General features: G+C 42.7%; 1 protein-coding gene across 1 annotated transcript in view; it reads left to right on the top strand.

The window, feature by feature from the left end:
* The window catches only part of LOC124596241 (cadherin-86C-like), a 299,468-nt gene that overhangs the window by 52,151 nt on the left and 226,166 nt on the right, over positions 1–21,151 (top strand). The window contains exons 6-7 of the mRNA XM_047135308.1: positions 1,929–2,069; positions 6,087–6,210. Of these exons, the coding sequence (XP_046991264.1) occupies positions 1,929–2,069; positions 6,087–6,210 (265 nt within the window). The remainder of the gene's footprint in view (positions 1–1,928; positions 2,070–6,086; positions 6,211–21,151) is intronic.

Raw genomic sequence — 21,151 nt, 5'->3', positions numbered from 1 at the left:
TCAGCATGAGCAGGAAGGATTCACAATTCACACTCATAGCAGTGGAAGTTCGAAAACTGTGGTGTGCGTACTGTAAGACCTTCGGTACACACATCATCAGATTATTTGACTTGTCGCTCTAATGAAGTAGGCGAGTGTCAGAAATGTCTCGTGCTCTTATTGTGGCGTGTTTATCTTCTGCCATTAGGTCAGACCATAGAAACGCCACTTGCACGCTTAGAGTAGCAGATTGACGATGACCAGCTTTAAACAGAACTTGATTAATTTTCACACACATTTATTAAAATAATAAAAATCATAGATATTACGTAACTTGATTCTGGATGCTGTTTACAATTGACAATCTGAAGTTCCTTTGGTGTTGGCACGTTAATCTTATTCTCACATATCTCTGATACTTGACAAAGTGGCTATACATTTCTCTTCGTGGCTATGTACAGGAATATGATAACTTATTATGCGCAGACTGAAACTTGACTACAGACGAATGCAGACTGGTACAGACTGACTAATCGGAGGTCTGTACACTCGTTATAATACCTCGAGCATTCAGGTATCACTGTGCGAGTGTGATCCGCGAGGAGAAAAGGTTCTACGTTAGCAGCAATCTCATTGGCTGCGTTACATATTAATATGCGGATCGGCGGAAGCAGAATTTGGTCCGTCTCTAAGACAGCGCCATCTCGTAGTGCGGAGACGGACGAGCGCTGCACCTGCGCTGTTGTGCTTAGCGGGGCGTTCTATAGTGGGAAAGTTGTGTACACGCTGACTACTACGCGGAACTATGTACACAACAAAAACATAACGAAATGGTTTTTTTTTTACATGTGAAATTTCATCATTTTTTTCACTTACTCATGGCAGTATTTGTTGCTGTAGGTACACTTATCTTCATAAGTAAGAGAGATTCTTCGATGAATTTTGCACAGCATACAAACCACACTTAAAGGTGTATGAAACTCTAGAATTTTCGAAATCTATTAAAAACTGTGGTAAAAAGTGAGGTAATTAACTATGAAATTTATGTTTTTTGTAAACTTGAAGTTTAAAATATAACAGTTCAATCGTTTTTTCATAAATTAAATAAATTCTAGAGTTTCGTGTGCCTGTAAGTATGGTATGTATGCTGCACAAAAATTCATCAAAGAATGTCTCTAACATATGAAGAAAAGTGTACCTATAGCAACAAATGCTGCCATTAGTAAGTGAAAAAAATGATGAAATTTGACATGTAAAAAAAATACTTCGTTATGTTTTCGAAATTCCACTGCAATGAGTGTGAATCCTGAATCATTCCTAGTGATGCTGACAAAGTTTTATGAATTTATTTGTAAAAGTATAGACACTGGAAATTAAAATATCCTGTGATGACTCTCCTGCTCCAAGTCGGCCCGTTTGACGTCCTACCCCCCTTAAAGGATAACGGCGCGAAATTTCGGTTTGTTATTACAAATTTAAAGTTTTCATTTGACTCACTCTCGTAAAAGCCGAAGAAGCAACTAACAGAGACGAATTTAGCGGAAAAGCATTGAACGTGGTAGAATTGAAGGGTGGGAAATTGAAAAAAGTGGACTGAAGGGGTCAGAAGATAGGAAGAAAAAAACGTAGTGAACAGATGAAAGAACAGTGGAAGAAAAGAAAAGAACAACGAATAAGGAATTGAAATTAGCCGACGGTCCTTAGTTACCCCTTCCGAAAAGAAAAAGAAGTCTGTATCCCTGATTCCAGGCGGGGACAAGTGTATCCTGTAAGGCCCACTCCATCTTCCCCCCTCCCTCTTCATCCTTGAGGATACCTACGCCACGTTGAACAACCCGGGAGGTGAGCCGTAACTTGAGTCGTGTTACGTAGCTGCTGGGAGCGAACTTTTTCCGACGCCGTGGCCGCTCAGCTGGTGAGGCGTAACGCCACTGTGTGCGTGTTGACAGAACGCCTACGCGGACCCTGAGCTGGACACGCGCAACGTGGCGACGGCGAGCGTCGCCGTGGCCGTGCTCGACGTGCAGGACTCGCCGCCCTACTTCACGCACGCGCCGCCCCTCACCAGGCTCAGCAGCGCCGTCAAGCAGGTACGTCGCCCTCTCGTCCACACTGCATGCTGTCATTCACTCCCAGGACATAACTGTATTCACCATGTTGTTGTTGTGGCCTTCAGTCCAGAGACTGGTTTGATGCAGCTCTCCATACTACTCTATCCTGTGCAAGTTTCTCAGTACCTACTGCAACCTACATCCTTCTCAATCTGCTTAGTATATTCATCTCTTGGTCTCCCTCTACAATTTTTACCCTCCGCCCCATCCTCCAATACTAAATTGGTGATCCCTTGATGCCTCAGAATATGTCCTACCAAACGATCCCTTCTTCTAGCCAAGCTGTGCCACAAACTCCTCTTCTCCCCAATTCTATTCAATACCTCCTCATTGAATAGAATTTCATTGATGAAAGGAGAAAACATAAAAATGCAGTAAATGAAGCAGGCAAAAATGAATACAAACGTCTCAAAAATGAGATCGACAGGAAGTGCAAAATGGCTAAGCAGGTATGGCTAGAGGACAAGTGTAAGGCTGCAGAGGTTGATCTCACTAGGGGTAAGATAGATACTGCCAACAGGAAAATTAAAGAGACCTTTGGAGATAAGAGAACCACTTCCATGAACATCAAGAGCTCAGATGGAAGCCCAGTTCTAAGCAAAGAAGGGAAAGCAGAAAGGTGCAAGGAGTATATAGAGGGTCTACACAAGGGCGATGTACTTGAGGACAATATTCTGGAAATGGAACAGGATGTAGATGAAGATGAAATGGGAGATACGATACTGCGTGAAGAGTTTGTCAGAGCACTGAAAGACCTGAGTCGAAACAAGGCCCCCCGTGTAGACAACATTCCATTAGAACTACTGACGGCCTTGGGAGAGCCAGTCCTGACAAAACTCTACCATCAGGTGAGCAAAATGTATGAGACTGGCGAAATACCCTCAGACTTCAAGAAGAATATTATAATTCCAATCTCAAAAAAAGCAGGTGTTGACAGATGTGAAAATTACCGAACTATCAGTTTAATAAGTCACGGCTGCAAAATACTAACGCCAATTCTTTACAGATGAATGGAAAAACTGGTAGATGACCTCGGGGAAGATCAGTTTGGATTCCGTAGAAATATGGGAACACGTGAGGCAATACTGACTCTACGACTTATCTTAGAAGCTAGATTACGAAAAGGCAAACCTACATTTCTAGCATTTGTAGACTTGGAGAAAGCTTTTGACAATGCTGACTGGAATACTCTCTTTCAAATTCTAAAGGTGGCAGGGGTACAATACGGGGAGCGAAAGGCTATTTACAATTTGTACAGAAACCAGAGTCGAGGGGCATAAAATGGAAGCAGTGGTTGGGAAGGGAGTGAGACAGGGTTGTAGCCTCTCCCCGATCTTATTCAATCTGTACACTGAGCAAGCAGTAAAGGAAACAAAAGAAAAATTCGGAGTAGGTATTAAAATCCATTGAGAAGAAATAAAAACTTTGAGGGTGGCCGATGACATTGTAATTCTGTCAGAGACAGCAAAGGACTTGGAAGAGCAGTTGAATGCAATGGGTAGTGTCTTGAAAGGAGGATATAAGATGAACATCAACAAAAGCAAAACGAGGATAATGGAATGTACTCGAATTAAGTCGGGTGATGCTGAGGGAATTAGATTAGGAAATGAGACACTTAAAGTATTAAAGGGGATTTGCTATTTGGGGAGCAAAATAACTGATGATGGTCGAAGTAGAGAGGATATAAAATGTAGACTGGCAATGGCAAGGAAAGCGTTTCTGAAGAAGAGAAATTTGTTAACATCGAGTATAGATTTAAGTGTCAGGAAGTCGTTTCTGAAAGTATTCCAGTTCGGAGTGGCCTAGCGGTTCTAGGCGCTACAGTCTGGAACCGCGAGACCGCTACGGTCGCAGGTTCGAATCCTGCCTCGGGCATGGATGTGTACGATGTCCTTAGGTTAGTTAGGTTTAAGTAGTTCTAAGTTCTAGAGGACTGATGACCTCAGCAGTTAAGTCTCATAGTACTCAAAGCCATTTGAACCAAGTATTCCAGTCAACATTGTCAAAAGCTTTCTCCAAGTCTACAAATGCTAGAAACGTATGTTTGTTTTCCCTTACTCTATTTTCTAAGATAAGTCGAAGGGTCAGTATTGCCTCCCGTGTTCCAACATTTCTACATAATCCAAACTGATCTTCCCCGAGGTCGGCTTCTACCAGTTTTTCCATTCGTCTGTAAAGAATTCGTGTTAGTACTTTGCAGCCGTGGCTTATTAACCTGATTTTAATTTCACATCTGTCAACACCTGCTTTCTTTGGGATTGGAATTATTATATTCTTCTTGAAGGCTGAGGGCATTTCGCCTGTCTCATACATCTTGCTCTCCAGATGGTAGAATTTTGTCAGGGCTGGTTCCCCCAAGGCTGTCAATAGTTCTAATGGAATGTTGTCTACTCCTGGGGCCTTGTTTCGACTTAGATCTTTCAGTGCTCTGTCAAACTCTTCACGCAGTATCATATCTCCAATTTCATCTTCATCTACATCCTCTTCTATTTCCATAAAATTGTCCTCAAGAACATCTCCCTTGTATAGACCCTCTATATACTCTTTCCACCTTTCTGCTTTCCCTTCTTTGCTTAGAACTGGGTTTCCATCTGCGTTCTTGATATTCATACAAGTGGTTATCTTTTCTCCAAAGGTCTCTTTAATTTTCATGTACGCAGTATCTATCTTCCCCCTAGTGATATATGCCTCTACATCCTTACATTTGTCCTTTAGCCATCCGTGCTTAGACATTTTGCACTTCTTGTCGATCTCATTTTTGAGACGTTTGTATTCCTTTTTGCCTGCTTCATTTACTGCATTTTTGTATTTTCTCCTTTCATCAATTAAATTCGGTATTTCTTCTGTTACCCAAGGATTTCTATTAGCCCTCGTCTTTTTACCTGCTTGATCCTCTGCTTACTTCACTATTTCATCCCTCAAAGCTACCCATTCTTCTTCTACTGTATTTCTTTTCCCCGTTCTTGTCAATCGTTCCCTAATGCTCTCCCTGAAACTCTCTACAACCTCTGTTTCTGTCAGTTTATCCAAGTCCCACCTCCTTAAATTCCCACCTTTTTGCAGTTATATATTTATCATATGTAGACAATAAAAAGGTTCATTGCAAATTGTGTCCGGAAATAAAGTCAACGTGACAGCAGTGCAAGATATCAGCACATTGCTGCAGATTTCAATGCTGAGTCATCAACAAGTGTCAGCGTGCGAACATAACATCGATATGGGCTTTAGCAGCCGATATGATGATCCATGATACAAAGCTTTACGCCTTGCCTGAGCCCGTCGACACCGGCATTGGACTGTTGGTGATTGGAAACATGTTGCCTGGTGGGGCGAATCTCGTTTCAAATTGTATCGAGCGGATGGACGTTTACGGGTACTGGGACAACCTCATAATCCGTAGACCCTGCATGTCGGCAGCGGACTGTTCAAGCTGGTGGAGGCTCTGTAATGGTGTGGGGCATGTGCAGTTGGAGTAATATGGGACCCCTCATACGTCTAGATACGACTGACAAGTGATACGTACGTAAGCATCCTGTCTATCACCTGCAACCATTGAAGTCCATTGTGCATTCCGACGGAATTCCAGAATTACCACAGCGTGGCTCTAGGAACACTCTTCTGAGTTTAAACACTTCGCTGGCCACCAACTTCCCCAGACATAAACACTGTTGAACATATCTGGGATACCTTGTACCGTGCTCTTACGCATTTATGACATAAACACTGTTGAACATATCTAGGATACCTTGTATCGTGCTCTTACGCATTTATGGACAGCCCTGCAAGATTCATGGTGTCAGTTCCCTCCAGCACTACTTCAGACATTAGTCGCGCCCATGCCACGCCGTGTTTCGGCACATCTGCGTACTCACGGGGGCACCACACGATAATACGCAGGTGTACCAGTTTTACACCCGCTGTAATGCGTGAATCAAGTGACGCGATTCCACAGCTAGCTCACAACTTGGGTCACATGCTTTCCCGTCCTCTCTGCAGGGAGACGCCGTGGTCAGCGTGCAGGCGGAAGACGGCGACCGCGGGCAGCCGCGGGAGATGCGCTACGGCCTCGTCTCGGAGGGGACGCCGCTGGTCTCCTTCTTCTCCGTCGACGAGCGATCAGGTCAGCTGTGCGCCCGACACTCAGCCTGTTCACCACATTTACGATATTTTCTCGTGCACCTCTTTCCCGGCTCTGCTTCCTATAGCATTATTCCATTCACATCCCGTCTCCCCATGTAGATTACCATACTTCTGTAATACCACATTTAGTTAGTTATTTACTTAAAACTTCCGCAGGTTATTTCAACGATTCTTTTATCGAAATTATGTAGAACGACTCAGTTTAGAGGATATGTATAAGTGATTAGTATTAACATTAATGAACACATTACTGATGGTTTTGGGACAGCAACCAGCCACAAATTTACTTTCAGTTCCTTTATTCAAAGGGTGCCGTTACCGGTTTCGAATCGTTGTGATTCATCCTCAGACGGTTTACACGGTTTCTTTATGACATGTGGTGTGTTTTTTACAGATTAATTGTTGTGGAATGTCTATTTGGAGTGTTTGTTTTCATAATATTCGTCGGACATTTGTTAATACATTCCCACTGCATTCTTATTGTAGCACACGTAAATTTTTCTCACTGAACACTTTATATTTGTCACTGAGAAGATTTCTACCACGCACCACATGTTTTGATACATATTTGTATGTTTTGATACATATTTGTATGTTTTGATACATATTTGTATGTTTTGATACATATTTGTATGTTTTGGTACATATTTGTATGTATCAAAACATGTGGTGTTTGATAGATATCTTCTCAGTGACAAATCTAAAGTGTTCAGTGAGAAAAATTTACGTGTGCTGCAATAAGAATGCAGTGGGAATGTATTCACATCTGTCGGACGAATGTTATGAAAACAAACATTCCAAACGGACATTCCACGACTATTAATCTGTAAAAAAAACACACCACATGTCATAAATAAAGCGTATAAACCGTCAGAGGATGAATCACAACGATTTTAAACCGGTAACGGTACCCTTTGAATAAAGGAACTGAAAGTAAATTTGTGGCTGGTTGCTGTCCCAAAACCATTAACATTTGCTTCAAACAACAGCCACGGTCTCTATCATGTCATCATATGACAAAATTGCACAGAACACATTATTATTTTAGAATATTAGAGATCCTACTCAAGCAACTGCGCTTTTTTTTACTTGTTACCGGTTTTTAAGCAGAAATTCGTCAGTGGGATGAAAGGAGTTGTCCAGGAGACATTATTTTGAATTACACTACTGTTTGTGACAACTGCAACACGCAGAAGGAATGGTCTGAATCAATCCAAAACCAGAGTACGTGTAGAACAGCGAAACCTTACAAGTGCTTAAGATTGCGGAGAGATGGCATGTATGAGGCCCAGCATTGCCTTCTTTTGTGTGACTGGATAGGTCGGTGTAATGCCAAGTTCAGTCCGTACAGGTCCAGCAAACATGAAAATATGTGCTGGTATGTCTCTTTAATGTCAAGGCATGATTGAGCTTGAGGAGGGGGGGGGGGGGGGAGGCAGAGTGACTGGTCTTTTTAAAACACGCTTACCATACCAATACATTGCGGCGTCCGCCACCTTAGCTGAGTGGTCGGTGCGTCTGACTACCATGCTGCAGGCGCGGGTTCAATTCCCAGGTGGATCGGCGATTTTGTACACTCGGGGCTGGGTGTTGTGTTGTCCACGTCATCATCATCGATACGTAAGTCACCCCGTATGGCGTCAACTGAAAAGATTTGCAACTCAGCGGCCGAACTTCCCCAGGTGGGGTCTCCTTGGCCGACAATGCCATACGAACATTTCATTTTATTTCATTGGGGCTCAGCAGGGCATGCTGCTATGTCAGTGATGTATGTGTGGAAACACTGGATAGGAGGGGTTGGTACACAACGATGAATGGGTACTAGACCATTCAATGTGATCACAGTGCGGGATGACACCCATCTCGTCTGCGTAGCTGTAACTTACATTACAACTTAGTCCACAGTGATGGCTCAAAGTTGTATCAGTGCAGTGGGTGTCGGCATGTTTACGTTGACGGTTCAACGCCGTCTACTGAGCGCTGAACTAGTGGCATGCAAGCCCATTGCATTGGCTTCCAAAGATCACAAACCAGTAAATAACGACAAGCTTAGAGCGACCACATAAAGTTTATGTGATCACTCTAAGCCTGTGGTTATAGCTTGATACCAGTGCCTACCAATTTGAATTGTATATTACAGCACTGAGGATGGTCACTAAGTGACTGAAAATCGATTTTGCTGACAATAAAACAACAAAATACGGCCAATACTGATTTTCCTTCCAATTCTGTGACAAGTAGATGTCGCGAGAGAGGGACACGCCAGTGTGAAAGGAGAGAAGCAGTAAAGGCAGAATAGCTCGATCGTGGACCAGTCATTGGATGGATGTAACTTGAGTAACAAATACGTCAGTTACATTTCAACGCTTCTAAAGCTGCCCACATCGGCTGTTGGTGATGTGACTGCGAAGCGATACGCGAAGGAACCGGAAGTTCAGTTACTAGTCATTGGATGTCACCTGAGTAACAAATCCACCATTGATGTTTCAGTCCTAAACCTGCCAAAACTGGCTGGAATTGGAAACACCAACAAACAACTACAGCTTAACCAAAACCAGGCAGACATCATATACTGACGGACAGGGGGCGTGTAGCACTGTGGCGGCCCGTTACAAAAAAAAAATCACATGAAAGCAGCGAAAGGACTCACTCCAGAGTTCCAAAGAGCTATCAGCAAAGAGATAACCCGGCGACTACGTGTATGAAGTTAAAAATAATGGATTACAGTGCTCGAGGAGCTCCGCATAGCCCATACGGTGCCATTGTACAGAATAAGATTGGAAAAGAGTGATTTGGAATGATGAACCCTGGAATACCCTGTGGCAATCCGATGGAAGGGTTTGCATTTGGCGAAGCTTGGAGGGCATTACCTGCCATCATGCGTATTACCAACACTGAAGTATGGAGGAGGTGAGACGTTAAAACAGCGTATTTCAGCTTTTAAGAATCATATGCTATTTGAAACGACCAGCCAGGGTAGCCGAGAGCGCTAACGCGCTGCGTCCTGGACTCGGGTAGGCGCGCCGCCCCCAGATCGAATCCACCCGGCGGATTAACGAGGAGGGCCGGTGTCCCGTCCATCTTGTATGTGGTTTTTAGGCTGTTTTCCACATCCTGCTAGGTGAATACCGGGCTGGTCTCCACGTTCCGCCTCAGTTACACGGCTCACAGACATCTGAATACATTCGCACTATTCCATGGATTACACTAGACGCAGACAGTTGGGGTACACTAGTTCCTTCCAATTAACATACCACAACCTAATAACCAACAGACCCCGCAAGTCGGGATAAATGCTTGGAAAGAGAGAGATATGCTATTTGAATCCAGAATGAGATTTTCACTCTGCAGCAGAGTGTGTGCTGATATGAAACTTCCTGGCAGATTAAAACTGTGTGCCGGACCGAGACTCGAACTCGGGACTTTTGCCTTTCGCCTACTTAGAGCCTTAATTTTCATAGTTAATTAGTTATGAGGTTCATTTTAAAAGTCCTCAGAACAAAATAGAAAAAAAGGTACTTACATCACTGAAACCTTTTTATTTTTCAATGTAGTCTCCTTGTAGATTAATGCAATTGGTCCAACGATGTACCAGTGCCTTGATCCCACCTCGAAAATGAGTTTCATCCAGGCCTGCAAAATAGTTGTCAACTCCGGCGCCGGCCAGTGTGGCCGAGCGGTTCTAGGCGCTACAGTCTGGGACCGCGCGACCGATACGGTCGCAGGTTCGAATCCTGCCTCGGGCATGGCTGTGTGTGATGTCCTTAGGTTAGTTAGGTTTAAGTAGTTCTAAGTTCTAGGGCACTGATAACATCAGAAGTTAAGTCCCATAGTGCTCAGAGCCATTTGAACCATCAACTACTGCTATCAATTCTTCGTTTGAAGAGAATCTTCGTCCACCAAGAAAAATTTTCAGTTTTGGGAAGAGATAGAAGTCTGACGGAGCCGTAACAGGTGAATTAGGCGGGTAATTTTGCCGCGGTGACGGCACATGTGTGCGGGCGAACGTCAAGAGTCGCGGCACCCATCTTTCAGACAATTTTTTCGTTTCTAATTCTTCAGCTAAAATGTGATACACCATTTCAGATGACGTCTAGCAAGCGTGAGCAATTTCATGCACTTTCAATCGGCGATCCTCCATCACCATTTTGTGCACTTTTGCAATGATTACTGGAGTAGTGCTGCTCCTTGGCCAACCACTACGCGGATCATCATCTAAGCTCTCCCGACCAAATTTAAATCCATTTGTCCACTTGGCAACGGTTGAATACGAAGGAGCAGAGTCCCCCAGTGTATTCTGGAAAGCGGCATGAACGTCCTTTGCTTTGATGCCTTTCTTTACGAAGTACTTAATCAATGCTCGAATCTCGATTTTTTCCATCTTCCATCTTTGCAAATCACAACGCGGGAACAACAACAGAACCAAGTCACCGCCACAGCTCTCTTCCAAGAGCACTGATGTGGCGCGTGTTTACAGGCAACAGTCCAACAAATATCACGTGAACAACTCGCTGCGCTAGCGCTGACCTCTCGTGGTGATTCCGAGTGCATTTACAGGATATGTAGACATGGCCAGCGCTAACATTAATAAACGTACTGTTTTTCAGCCCTACTAATGCAACTTCGCTAAAAACTAGGCTTTTTTTCGGGCTACCGGTGTTTAAGTACAATTCGTTAATTGAATGGAAGGAGTTGTCGAGCAGAAATGATTTAGGTTAAATTTAAAACTTGCTTTGCTACCAGTCAGACTTTTCTGTTATTGGGCAAATGATCAAAAATTTTTGTTCATGGATATTGAACTCCTTCCTAAGCCACTCAAAGCTTTAATAATGGGTAATAAAGGCCATCTTTTCGTTCGTGTTCTTAGTATGGACACCACTATTCCCCTCACATTGTGAACGATTCTTTATGACGAATTTCACTAGCGAATGTATAAACTGCGATGGTCAGTTAAAACGCCTAACTCCTCGAATAGGTACCTACATGACACGCGCAGAAAAAGCCTAGCTCCTGGATGAGGTACCTAAATGACGTTGTGGTCAAACACCATTGTTACTGCTCGCCTTTGTGCAATCGATACTTTCTTATTCCATAAGACATTATTGAGTGGAAACATGTAAAATATGTCAGGAGGCTGATTCGTTTGTGTCAAAGAGTAACTGTTACACGGAGAGTAAAAGTAGTTGAATTTAAATGTTTGAGAACCTCAGTAATATGCTTCTTTCATTTCCAGTTTTCATTAAAATGTACACCAAAAAATTTGGAGCATTCTAGCCGATTTACTGACTCCTGTTAATGTTCTGCGTTAGTTGTTGATGTGATTCTATTTTATTAAATGAAACAAGTTTACTGTTACCAGTCACCGTTTTATTTATTTCCACGACGCGTTTCAAAGGTTTAAACCTCCATCATCGGGTGGATTTACATTAGTTAATATGATATTTGTGTGTGTGTTCTGCTACGATTTTTTGGAGGAATTTGTCGCACTGCCTAGTAGAGAAACAAAACACTATTTCACAACATGGTTTTGGATTTCTTCCGCCAAAAAATTAAACTGATATCTAATGGTAAACACCTCCAGTGGTCAAAGGTTCCTTTCGCTGTCGTAACACATCACATGTATACTGTCACAATTTGTAAACAAATGTGGCGTCTGGAATCTGTTGGGTGCAAGGTTCGTATAGCAGAAGAGAATACATAATCGTAAAGTGCAAAGAATATACATCGTAACAACATTATTACAGAATGATTGTTTAAAGAATTTGGAGGTGTTTGTTTTGAGGTGTCGAATATATGTGTGTGTACTTCAGGTGGCATATAAATCCAATTTTGACAAATTAATACAGGTTAACATTCGTACTCGTTTATACAATCAGGTGAAATGTTAAAATGGCTTAAAGTTCATACTTGTTAATAATAATCAGGTGAAATGTTACAAACTTGAAGTACAATAATCATATTGGCTACAGATACAGCGGTAAAATCAAACGTAGATGCCACTATTTGATTGGGATTAATAGACAGATGTGAGAGGCTGGAGGCAGAGGTCACGGTAAAGTCTAACCTAAAATGTTCGCATTTAAAGTGAATCTATTTCTTACTCACAACTGAATGTCCTGCATTTTCTCAAAATTTAGGAAGAATCCATTTTCAGAGACCCATTTAGTAATTCACTGAAAAATATCTCCGCCCAGGGAATGGGTGTTGTGTTATCCTAACCATCATCATTTCGCCGGCCCCTGTGGCCGAGCGGTTCTAGGCGCTTAAGTCTGAAACCGCTCGACCGCTACAGTCGCAGGTTCGAATCCTGCCTCGGGCATGGATGTGTGTGATGTCCTTAGGTTAGTTAAGTTTAAGTAGATCTAAGTTCTAGGGGACTGATGACCTTAGATGTTAAGTCCCATAGTGCTCAGAGCCATTCGAACCACTTGAAAAATATCATTAACGTTATTCGATCCGCTGTCTGCAGCTGTTTAAGGTAAGGTGGCACAATTTACTGTAAACGTCGATATTAGACATCAAAATAAGCGTGTGTGCGAACCTGCGAGAAGCTAGCGAAAGCTGAACACACGCCATTTGTGTCGGGCAGCACGTGGGCGGTGTGGCGTGCAGCGGCTAATGTATTCCATCGCGATAGGCGGCGGCGAAGTCGTGCTGAGCGATAAGGGTCCGGCCAGCCCTTATTGCCAGCCAACCAAGGACCTGGCTCTCCTTAGAAACGGCCTGGCCGCTCAATACCGCCGGCCATTGGCCAGCAAGCAAAGTACTACGTGTCGATCGTCCGCCTGGAAGCGCACCGCTCTGGAAAAGCACTCAGCACGCTGAAAACGGCTTTTTCAACAACTGTGACACTGTGGTTGAGTATAAGAATATAACGCACCAATATGACATCGTACAACCCCACCTCCAAACTGGAAAAGCGCAGTTGTGTGCTCTACATTTAAGAAAAATGATCCCCTTGTGTGCGATAAGTACAGAAGAATTGCTTTACTGGATGTCATTTACAAAATCCCATCGATGTGCCTATTGAACAGGTTGATCCTAATAACTGAAGAACTGATTAGGGTTATCAATGCTGTTACCGCAGAAGCTATTTTAGTTAACTTCGTCTCAGAGAAGATCAATACTTTAGTAAAACTAATCCACAAGGGATACAAATGCACTAGACATGCCTACGCAGATGATGTAGCATTAACAAGTATTTTCAAAACAAAATTAATCAGAATGATAGACAATTATTACAAAAAATGGTTCAAATGGTTCTGAGCTCTATGGGACTTAACTTCTTAGGTCAACAGCCCCCTAGAAATTGAAACTACTTAAACCTAACTAACCTAAGGACATCACACACATCCATGCCCGAGGCAGGATTCGAACCTGCGACGGTAGCGGTCGCACGGTTCCAGACTGTAGCGCCTAGAACCGCTCGGTCACCCTGGCCGGCAATTATTACAAAATCGCTGAGAAAACAGGATTATGTTTAATGAAGAAAAGACAGAATATCTGGTCATAAGTAACAAAATACCTTTGGCTGTAGCCGGCCGAGGTGGTCGAGCGGTTCTAGGCGCTACAGTCTAGAACCGCGCGACCGCTACGGTCGCAGGATCGAATCCTGCCTCGGGCATGGGTGTGTGTGATGTCCTTAGGTTAGTTCGGTTTAAGTAGTTCTAAGTTCTAGGGGACTGATGACCTCAGCAGTTAAGTCCCATAGTGCTCAGAGCCATTTGAACTATTTGAATCATTTGGCTGTAGATGGATTCATTTTCAAAGCAGCTAACCGTTTCAAGTACTTACGCAACACAGAAATAGATGCCCGTCTAACAACAGCGAATAAAACATTTTTTAGTTTTATCAAAATCTTAAAGAAAATATGACAGGACTAACTGCAAAATCCGCGTGTATCAGTCGACTGTTATACCAGTAAGACTATTCTGCTGTGACGCATTGTTGTTGTTATGGTCTTCAGTCCTGAGACTGGTTTGATGCAGCTCTCCACGCTACTCTATCCTGTGCAAGCTTCTTCATCTCCCAGTACCTACTGCAGCCTACATCCTTCTGAATCTGCTTAGTGTATTCACCTCTTGGTCTCCCTCTACGATTTTTACCCTCCACGCTGCCCTCCAATACTAAAATGGTGATCCCTTGATGCCTCAGAACATGTCCTACCAACCGATCCCTTCTTCTAGTCAAGTTGTGCCACAAACTCCTCTTCTCTCCAATCCTATTCAGTACCTCCTCATTAGTTATGTGATCTACCCATCTAATCTTCAGCATTCTTCTGTAGCACCACATTTCGAAAGCTTCTATTCTCTTCTTGTCCAAACTAGTTATCGTCCATGTTTCACTTCCCTACATGGCTACACTCCATACATATACTTTCAGAAACGACTTCCTAACACTTAAATCTATACTCGTTGTTAACAAATTTCTCTTCTTCAGAAACGCTTTCCTTGCCATTGCTAGTCTACATTTTATATCCTCTCTACTTCGACCATCATCAGTTATTTTGCTCCCCAAATAGCAAAACTCCTTTACTACTTTAAGTGTCTCATTTCCTAATCTAATTCCCTCAGCGTCACCCGACTTAATTCGACTACATTCCATTATCCTCCTTTCAAGACACTGTCCATTCCGTTCAACTGCTCTTCCAAGTCCTTTGCTGTCTCTAACAGAATTACAATATCATCGGCGAACCTTAAAGTTTTTATTTCTTCTCCATGGATTTTAGTACCTAATCCGAATTTTTCTTTTGTTTCCTTTACTGCTTGCTCAATATACAGATTGAACAACATCGGGGAGAGGCTACAACCTGTCTCACTCCCTTCCCAACCACTGCCTCCCTTTCATACCCCTCGACTTTTATAACTGCCATCTGGTTTCTGTACAAATTGTAAATAGCCTTTCGCTCCCTGTATTTTACCCATGCCACCTTTAGAATTTGAAAGAGAGTATTCCAGTCAACATTGTCAAAAGCTTTCTCTAAGTCTATAAATGCTAGAAACGTAGGTTTGCCTTTTCTTAATCTAGCTTCTAAGATAAGTCGTAGAGTCAGTATTGCCTCACGTGTTCCCATATTTCTACGGGGTCCAAACTGATCTTCCCTAAGGTCAACTTCTACCAGTTTTTCCATTCGTCTATAAAGAATTCGCGTTAGCATTTTGCAGCCGTGACTTATTAAACTGATAGTTTGGTAATTTTCACATCTGTCAACACTTGCTTTCTTTGGGATTGGAATTATTATATTCTTCTTGAAGTCTGAGGGTATTTCGCCTGTCTCATACATTTTCCTCACCAGATGGTAGAATTTTGTCAGGACTGGCTCTCCCAAGGCTGTCAGTAGTTCTAATGGAATGTTGTCTACTCCCGGGGCCTTGTTTCGACTCAGGTCTTTCAGTGCTCCGTCAAACTCTTCACGCAGTATCATATCTCCCATTTCATCTTCATCTACATCTTCTTCCATTTCCATAATATTGTTCTCAAGTACATCGCCCTTGTATAGACCCTCTATATACTCCTTTCACCTTTCTGCTTTCCCTTCTTTGCTTAGAACTGAGTTTCCATCTGAGCTCCTGATATTCATACAAGTGGTTCTCTTATCTCCAAAGGTCTCTTTAATTTTCCTGTAGGCAGTATCTATCTTACCTCTAGTGAGATAAGCCTCTACATCCTTACATTTGTCCTCTAGCCATGCCTGCTTAGCCATTTTGCACTTCCTGTCGATCTCATGTTTGAGACGATTGTGTTCCTTTTTGCCTGCTTCATTTACTACATTTTTATATTTTCTCCTTTCGTCAATTAAATTCAGTATTTCTTCTGTCACCCGAGAATTTCTACTAGCCCTCGTCTTTTTACCTACTTGATCGTCTGCTGCCTTCACTACTTCATCCCTCAAAGCTACCCATTCTTCTTCTACTGTATTTCTTTCCCCCATTCCTGTCAATTGTTCCCTTATGCTCTCCCTGAACCTCTGTACAACCTCTGTTTCTTTCAGTTTATCCAGGTCCCATCTCCTTAAATTCCCATCTTTTTGCAGCTTCTCCAGTTTTAATCTACAGTTCTTAACCAATAGGTTGTGGTCAGAGTCCACATCTGCCCCTGGAAATGTCTTACAATTTAAAACGTGGTTCCTAAATCTCTGTCTTACCATTATATAATCTACCTGAAACCTGTGAGTATCTCCAGGCTTCTTCCATGCATACAGCCTTCTTTTATGACACTTGAACCAAGTGTTAACTATGATTAAGTTGTGCTCTGTGCAAAATTCCACCAGGCGGCTTCCTCTTTCATTTCTTACCCCCAATCCATATTCACCTACTACGTTTCCTTCTCTTCCTTTTCCTACTGTCGAATTCCAGTCACCCATGACTATTAAATTTTCGCCTCCCTTCACTACCTAAATAATTTCTTTTATCTCATCATACATTTCATCAACTTCTTCATCATCTGCAGTGCTAGTTGGCATATAAACTTGCACCACTGTAGTAGGCGTGGACTTCGTGCCTATCTTGGCCACAATAATGCGTTCGCTATGCTGTTTGTAGTAGCTTACCCTTACTCCTATTTTTTTATTCATTATTAAACCTACTCCTGCATTACCCCTATTTGATTTTGTATTTATAACCTTGTATTCACCTGACCAAAAGTCTTGATCCTCCTGCCACCGAACTTTACTAATTCCCACTATATCTAACTTTAACCTATCCATTTCCCTTTTTAAATTTTCTAACCTACCTGCCCGATTAAGGGATCTGACATTCCACGCTCCGATCCGTAGAACGCCAGTTTTCTTTCTCCTGATAACAACGTCCTCCTGAGTAGTCCCCGCCCGGAGATCCGAATGGGGGACTATTTTACCTCCGGAATATTTTACCCAAGAGGACACCATTATCATTTATCCATACAGTAAAGCTGCATGCCCTCAGGAAAAATTACGGCCGTAGTTTCCCCTTGCTTTCAGCCGTTCGCAGTACCAGCACAGCAAGGCCGTTTTGGTTAGTGTTACAAGGCCAGATCAGTCAATCATCCAGACTGTTGCCCCTGCAACTACTGAAAAGGCTGCTGCCCCTCTTCAGGAACCATACGTTTGTCTGACCTCTCAACAGATACCCCTCCGTTGTGGTTGCACCTACGGTACGGCTATCTGTGTCGTTGAGGCACGCTAGCCTCCCCACCAACGGCAAGGTGTATGGTTCATGGGGACTTAAAAAACTGTTAATATTTGAAAGAAAAGAATTGAGAAAAATCTTTGGACCGCTATATGATGAAAATGGCAGGGAGTGGAGAAAAAGAAAAACTGAAGAATTAAGAAAGCTGTACAAACACTGTAACATCTTCGAAGAGAAGGGTGAACTGGGCAGGCCGCATAACAAGAATGGTGATGAACAGGCTACCTAGAATAGCACTCTGCAAGACAATAAATGGAACAAGACGAATACGAAGGCCCAAAATTTGGCGGCGAGATAACACGCAGGAGGACACAGCTAGGATGAACATAAACGCCAAGTGCATAAACAGCGCAATTGACAGAAAGGAATAGAAGAGGTTCGCAGAGCAAATGTAAGGTCGATAAGGCCCTTGCCACGTGTAATACAAAGTAAGTGCCAGAGTCTAACTCAGCTGCATGAGAGTGCCAGAAAGGTTACGGTTTAAAGCCTTGTTGTCGATGAGGCCATTAGAGACGGGCCACAAATTCGAATTGGGAAGGATGGACAAGGAAATCAGCAGTGTCATTCTCGAAATGACCATCAAACCATTCGCCTTAATCGATATGGAGAAACAATGGCAGATGTAAAGCTGGCTGATCGGACTGGGCTAGAACTACCACCGTCCCGAATGCGAGTCGAGTATCTTAACCTCTGCCCACTTAGGTGAAATCCTAAATGATACACTTCCTTACCGATAAATGATGACCTTAATCAACGAAAAAACAAGAAACGACTGGCAGACGAAATGGGTTTGGACTAAGATCTCAAATGGTGTGCATTATTTCTGGCTACTAAAATATCATAATCTCCATGGTTTTGTTGTTGTTGTTGTGGTCTTCAGTCCAGAGACTGGTTTGATGCAGCTCTCCATGCTACTCTATCCTGTGCAAGCTTCTTCATCTCCCAGTACTTACTGCAACCTACATCCTTCTGAATCTGCTTAGTGTATTCATATCTTGGTCTCCCTCTACGATTTTTACCCTCCACGCTGCCCTCGAATACTAAATTGGTGATCCCTTGCTGCCTCAGAACATGTCCAACCAACCGATCCCTTCTTCTACTCAAGTTGTGCCACAAATTTCTCTTCTTCCCAATTCTATTCATACCTCCTCATTAGTTACGTGATCTACCCATCTAATCTTCAGCATTCTTCTGTAGCACCACAGTTCGAAAGCTTATATTCTCTTCTTGTGCAAACTATTCATCGTCCATGTTTCACTTCCATACATGGCTACACTCCACACAAATACTTTCAGGAAAGACTTCCTGACACCTAAATATATACTCGATGTTAGCAAACTTCTCTTCTTCAGAAACCCATTCCTTGCCATTGCCAGTCTACATTTATATCTTCTCTACTTCGACCATCATTAGTTATTTTGCTCCCAAAATAGCAAAACTCATTTATTACTTTAAGTGTCTCATTTCTTACCTAATTCCATCTGCATCACCCGATTTAATTCGACTACATTCCGTTATCACCGTTTTGCTTTTGTTGGTGTTCATCTTATATCTTTCTTTCAAGACACTGTCCATTCTCTTCAACTGCTCTTCCAGGTCCTTTGCTGTCTCTGATAGAATTACAATGTCATCGGCGAACCTCCATAGTTTATTGATCAGAAAAACGGCATACGATTCATAACAAAGATTAAGTGTATGCGTTTAAATCAAGGCAGATTTTCACTCGCCTGTTCTGAATAGGTTTGAGGAAATCTCTGTGATACGATTTATGAATGAAGAAGAACAACACATTCCTCTATTCGTAGTTTATAGTTGTGTCGTGTTTCAATCATTTATTCAAACTTGCATTTCTTTGTAAACGACAATAAACGAAATGCGGCGCCGGCCGCTGTGGCCCAGCGGTTCTAGGCGCTTCAGTCCGGAACCGCGCTGCTGCTACGGTCGCAGGTTAGAATCCTGCCTCGGGCATGGATGTGTGTGATGTCCTTAGGTTAGTTAGGTTTGAGTAGTTCTAAGTCTAGGGGACTGATGACCTCAGATGTTAAGTCCCATTGTGCTTAGAGCCATTTGAACCATTTTTGAACGAAATGAGAAGCAGAGTGCCCTTTAAGAATGATACTAAGAAAATTTGATCGTGTTGGCCAAATGTCAATAAAGAAAAGAAAAAAATCTCTCCTTTTGGTTATAAAGATTGAGAAGTGGACTGCTGAATATCTTTTCATGCGGTTGCTGGAAAACCTTATATCCTGTGTGTAAGACATCGCCTATGAGTAAAGACAGCCGGTGAGCAATACTATTAATTACATACGTAGCTTTCGTTGTGCCTTTTGCGGCATCAAATATTCCTAAGAGGCTTAAGTAATAGGCCCTGACAGCATAACATCAGCAGCACTACTCGTTCGATTGAGCTGAGCAGTCGTTCTCTGGAAGAAGACGAAGTATCCGCACATTACTATAGACCCGATGTAACAATAACACAAATAGACACAGGGTATTCATTGCACAGGTCGGAAGGTTTCCTCATTATGCGATTTATGCAATAAAGATGAAGATGTGAAGTAACTGCTATTTTCGTGCTCCAGATACAGCAAAAACCTTTTACCCGAGCATGGTTAAGGCAGAGGTTTCGTTTACTGCCGTTCTCAAAGAAATGAAAGTTTGAATAAGGGACTGAAACGGTAGTATCTAATGCCTAAACTCGAATATATACTGTCTTATGATATTTGTTGTGAAAAACAAGTCACAATTCAAAAAATAACAGTAGCATCCATAAATACAACATTAGGAATAACAGTGGTTCCACTAACCACAATTTAGTTTTACTCTTGCATAGAACGGAAGGCAAGTATGCAGCTATAAAAATATTTGACCACCTCCCTTGTGTCTTTAAGTGCTGTAAGTAATGAACACAATTGAAAAAAGTATTTCTGCGTAACAACTTCCGCTCCATAGATGAATTTCCGAACGTATAATTTCAATGTGTGGTTGAATTGAACGTAATAAATTTTATTGTAGATTAAGATTAAAGTAGAAATTCAGTTATGTAAACAGTCGGCACGTTCTCACATTTTCAATGAGAGAATGTATAGCAAATGTAATCCTGAAACTTCCTGGCAGATTAAAACTGTGTGCCCGATCGAGACTCGAACTCGGGACCTTTGCCTTTCGCGGGCAAGTGCTCTGGAAATGTAATCCTGTTGGCATGTTGCACATAGGCCCGCATCTCGTGGTCGTGCGGTAGCGTTCTCGCTTCCCACGCCCGGGTTCCCGGGTTCGATTCCCGGCGGGGTCAGGGATTTTCTCTGCCACGTGATGGCTGGGTGTTGTGTGCTGTCCTTAGGTTAGTTAGGTTTAAGTAGTTCTAAGTTCTAGGGGACTTATGACCACAGCAGTTGAGTCCCATAGTGCTCAGAGCCATTTGAACCATTTGTTGCACATAGTAGCGAGTTGTCCCAGAAACATGATACAACCGGCCAGCTAAGGAAGGGTTAAACTTCCCATTTCTGCTGCAGTTTTTGGGTCACAAGAGTACTTTTGAACTGTTTGTCGTCGAGCCCCAGTTGCAATACTGTGAGGTGAGTGGTGCATTGCGAAATATATGTGCATTCTCCGTCCAATAATTTCCGCCTTTATGACCTCGGAGCTGGCAGGTTGCCGACATGCAGGTTGTAGCAGAAGTAGTCGCCTTCGAACACCGTATCGTTTACTGCTCATTACGTCGTGCTTCATCTACTTTCGGCGTAATATACAAGACTG

The sequence above is a fragment of the Schistocerca americana genome, chromosome 1, assembly GCF_021461395.2.
Source record: "Schistocerca americana isolate TAMUIC-IGC-003095 chromosome 1, iqSchAmer2.1, whole genome shotgun sequence".
NCBI lineage: Eukaryota > Metazoa > Arthropoda > Insecta > Orthoptera > Acrididae > Schistocerca > Schistocerca americana.
This window is presented reverse-complemented; position numbering and strand designations above follow the sequence as displayed.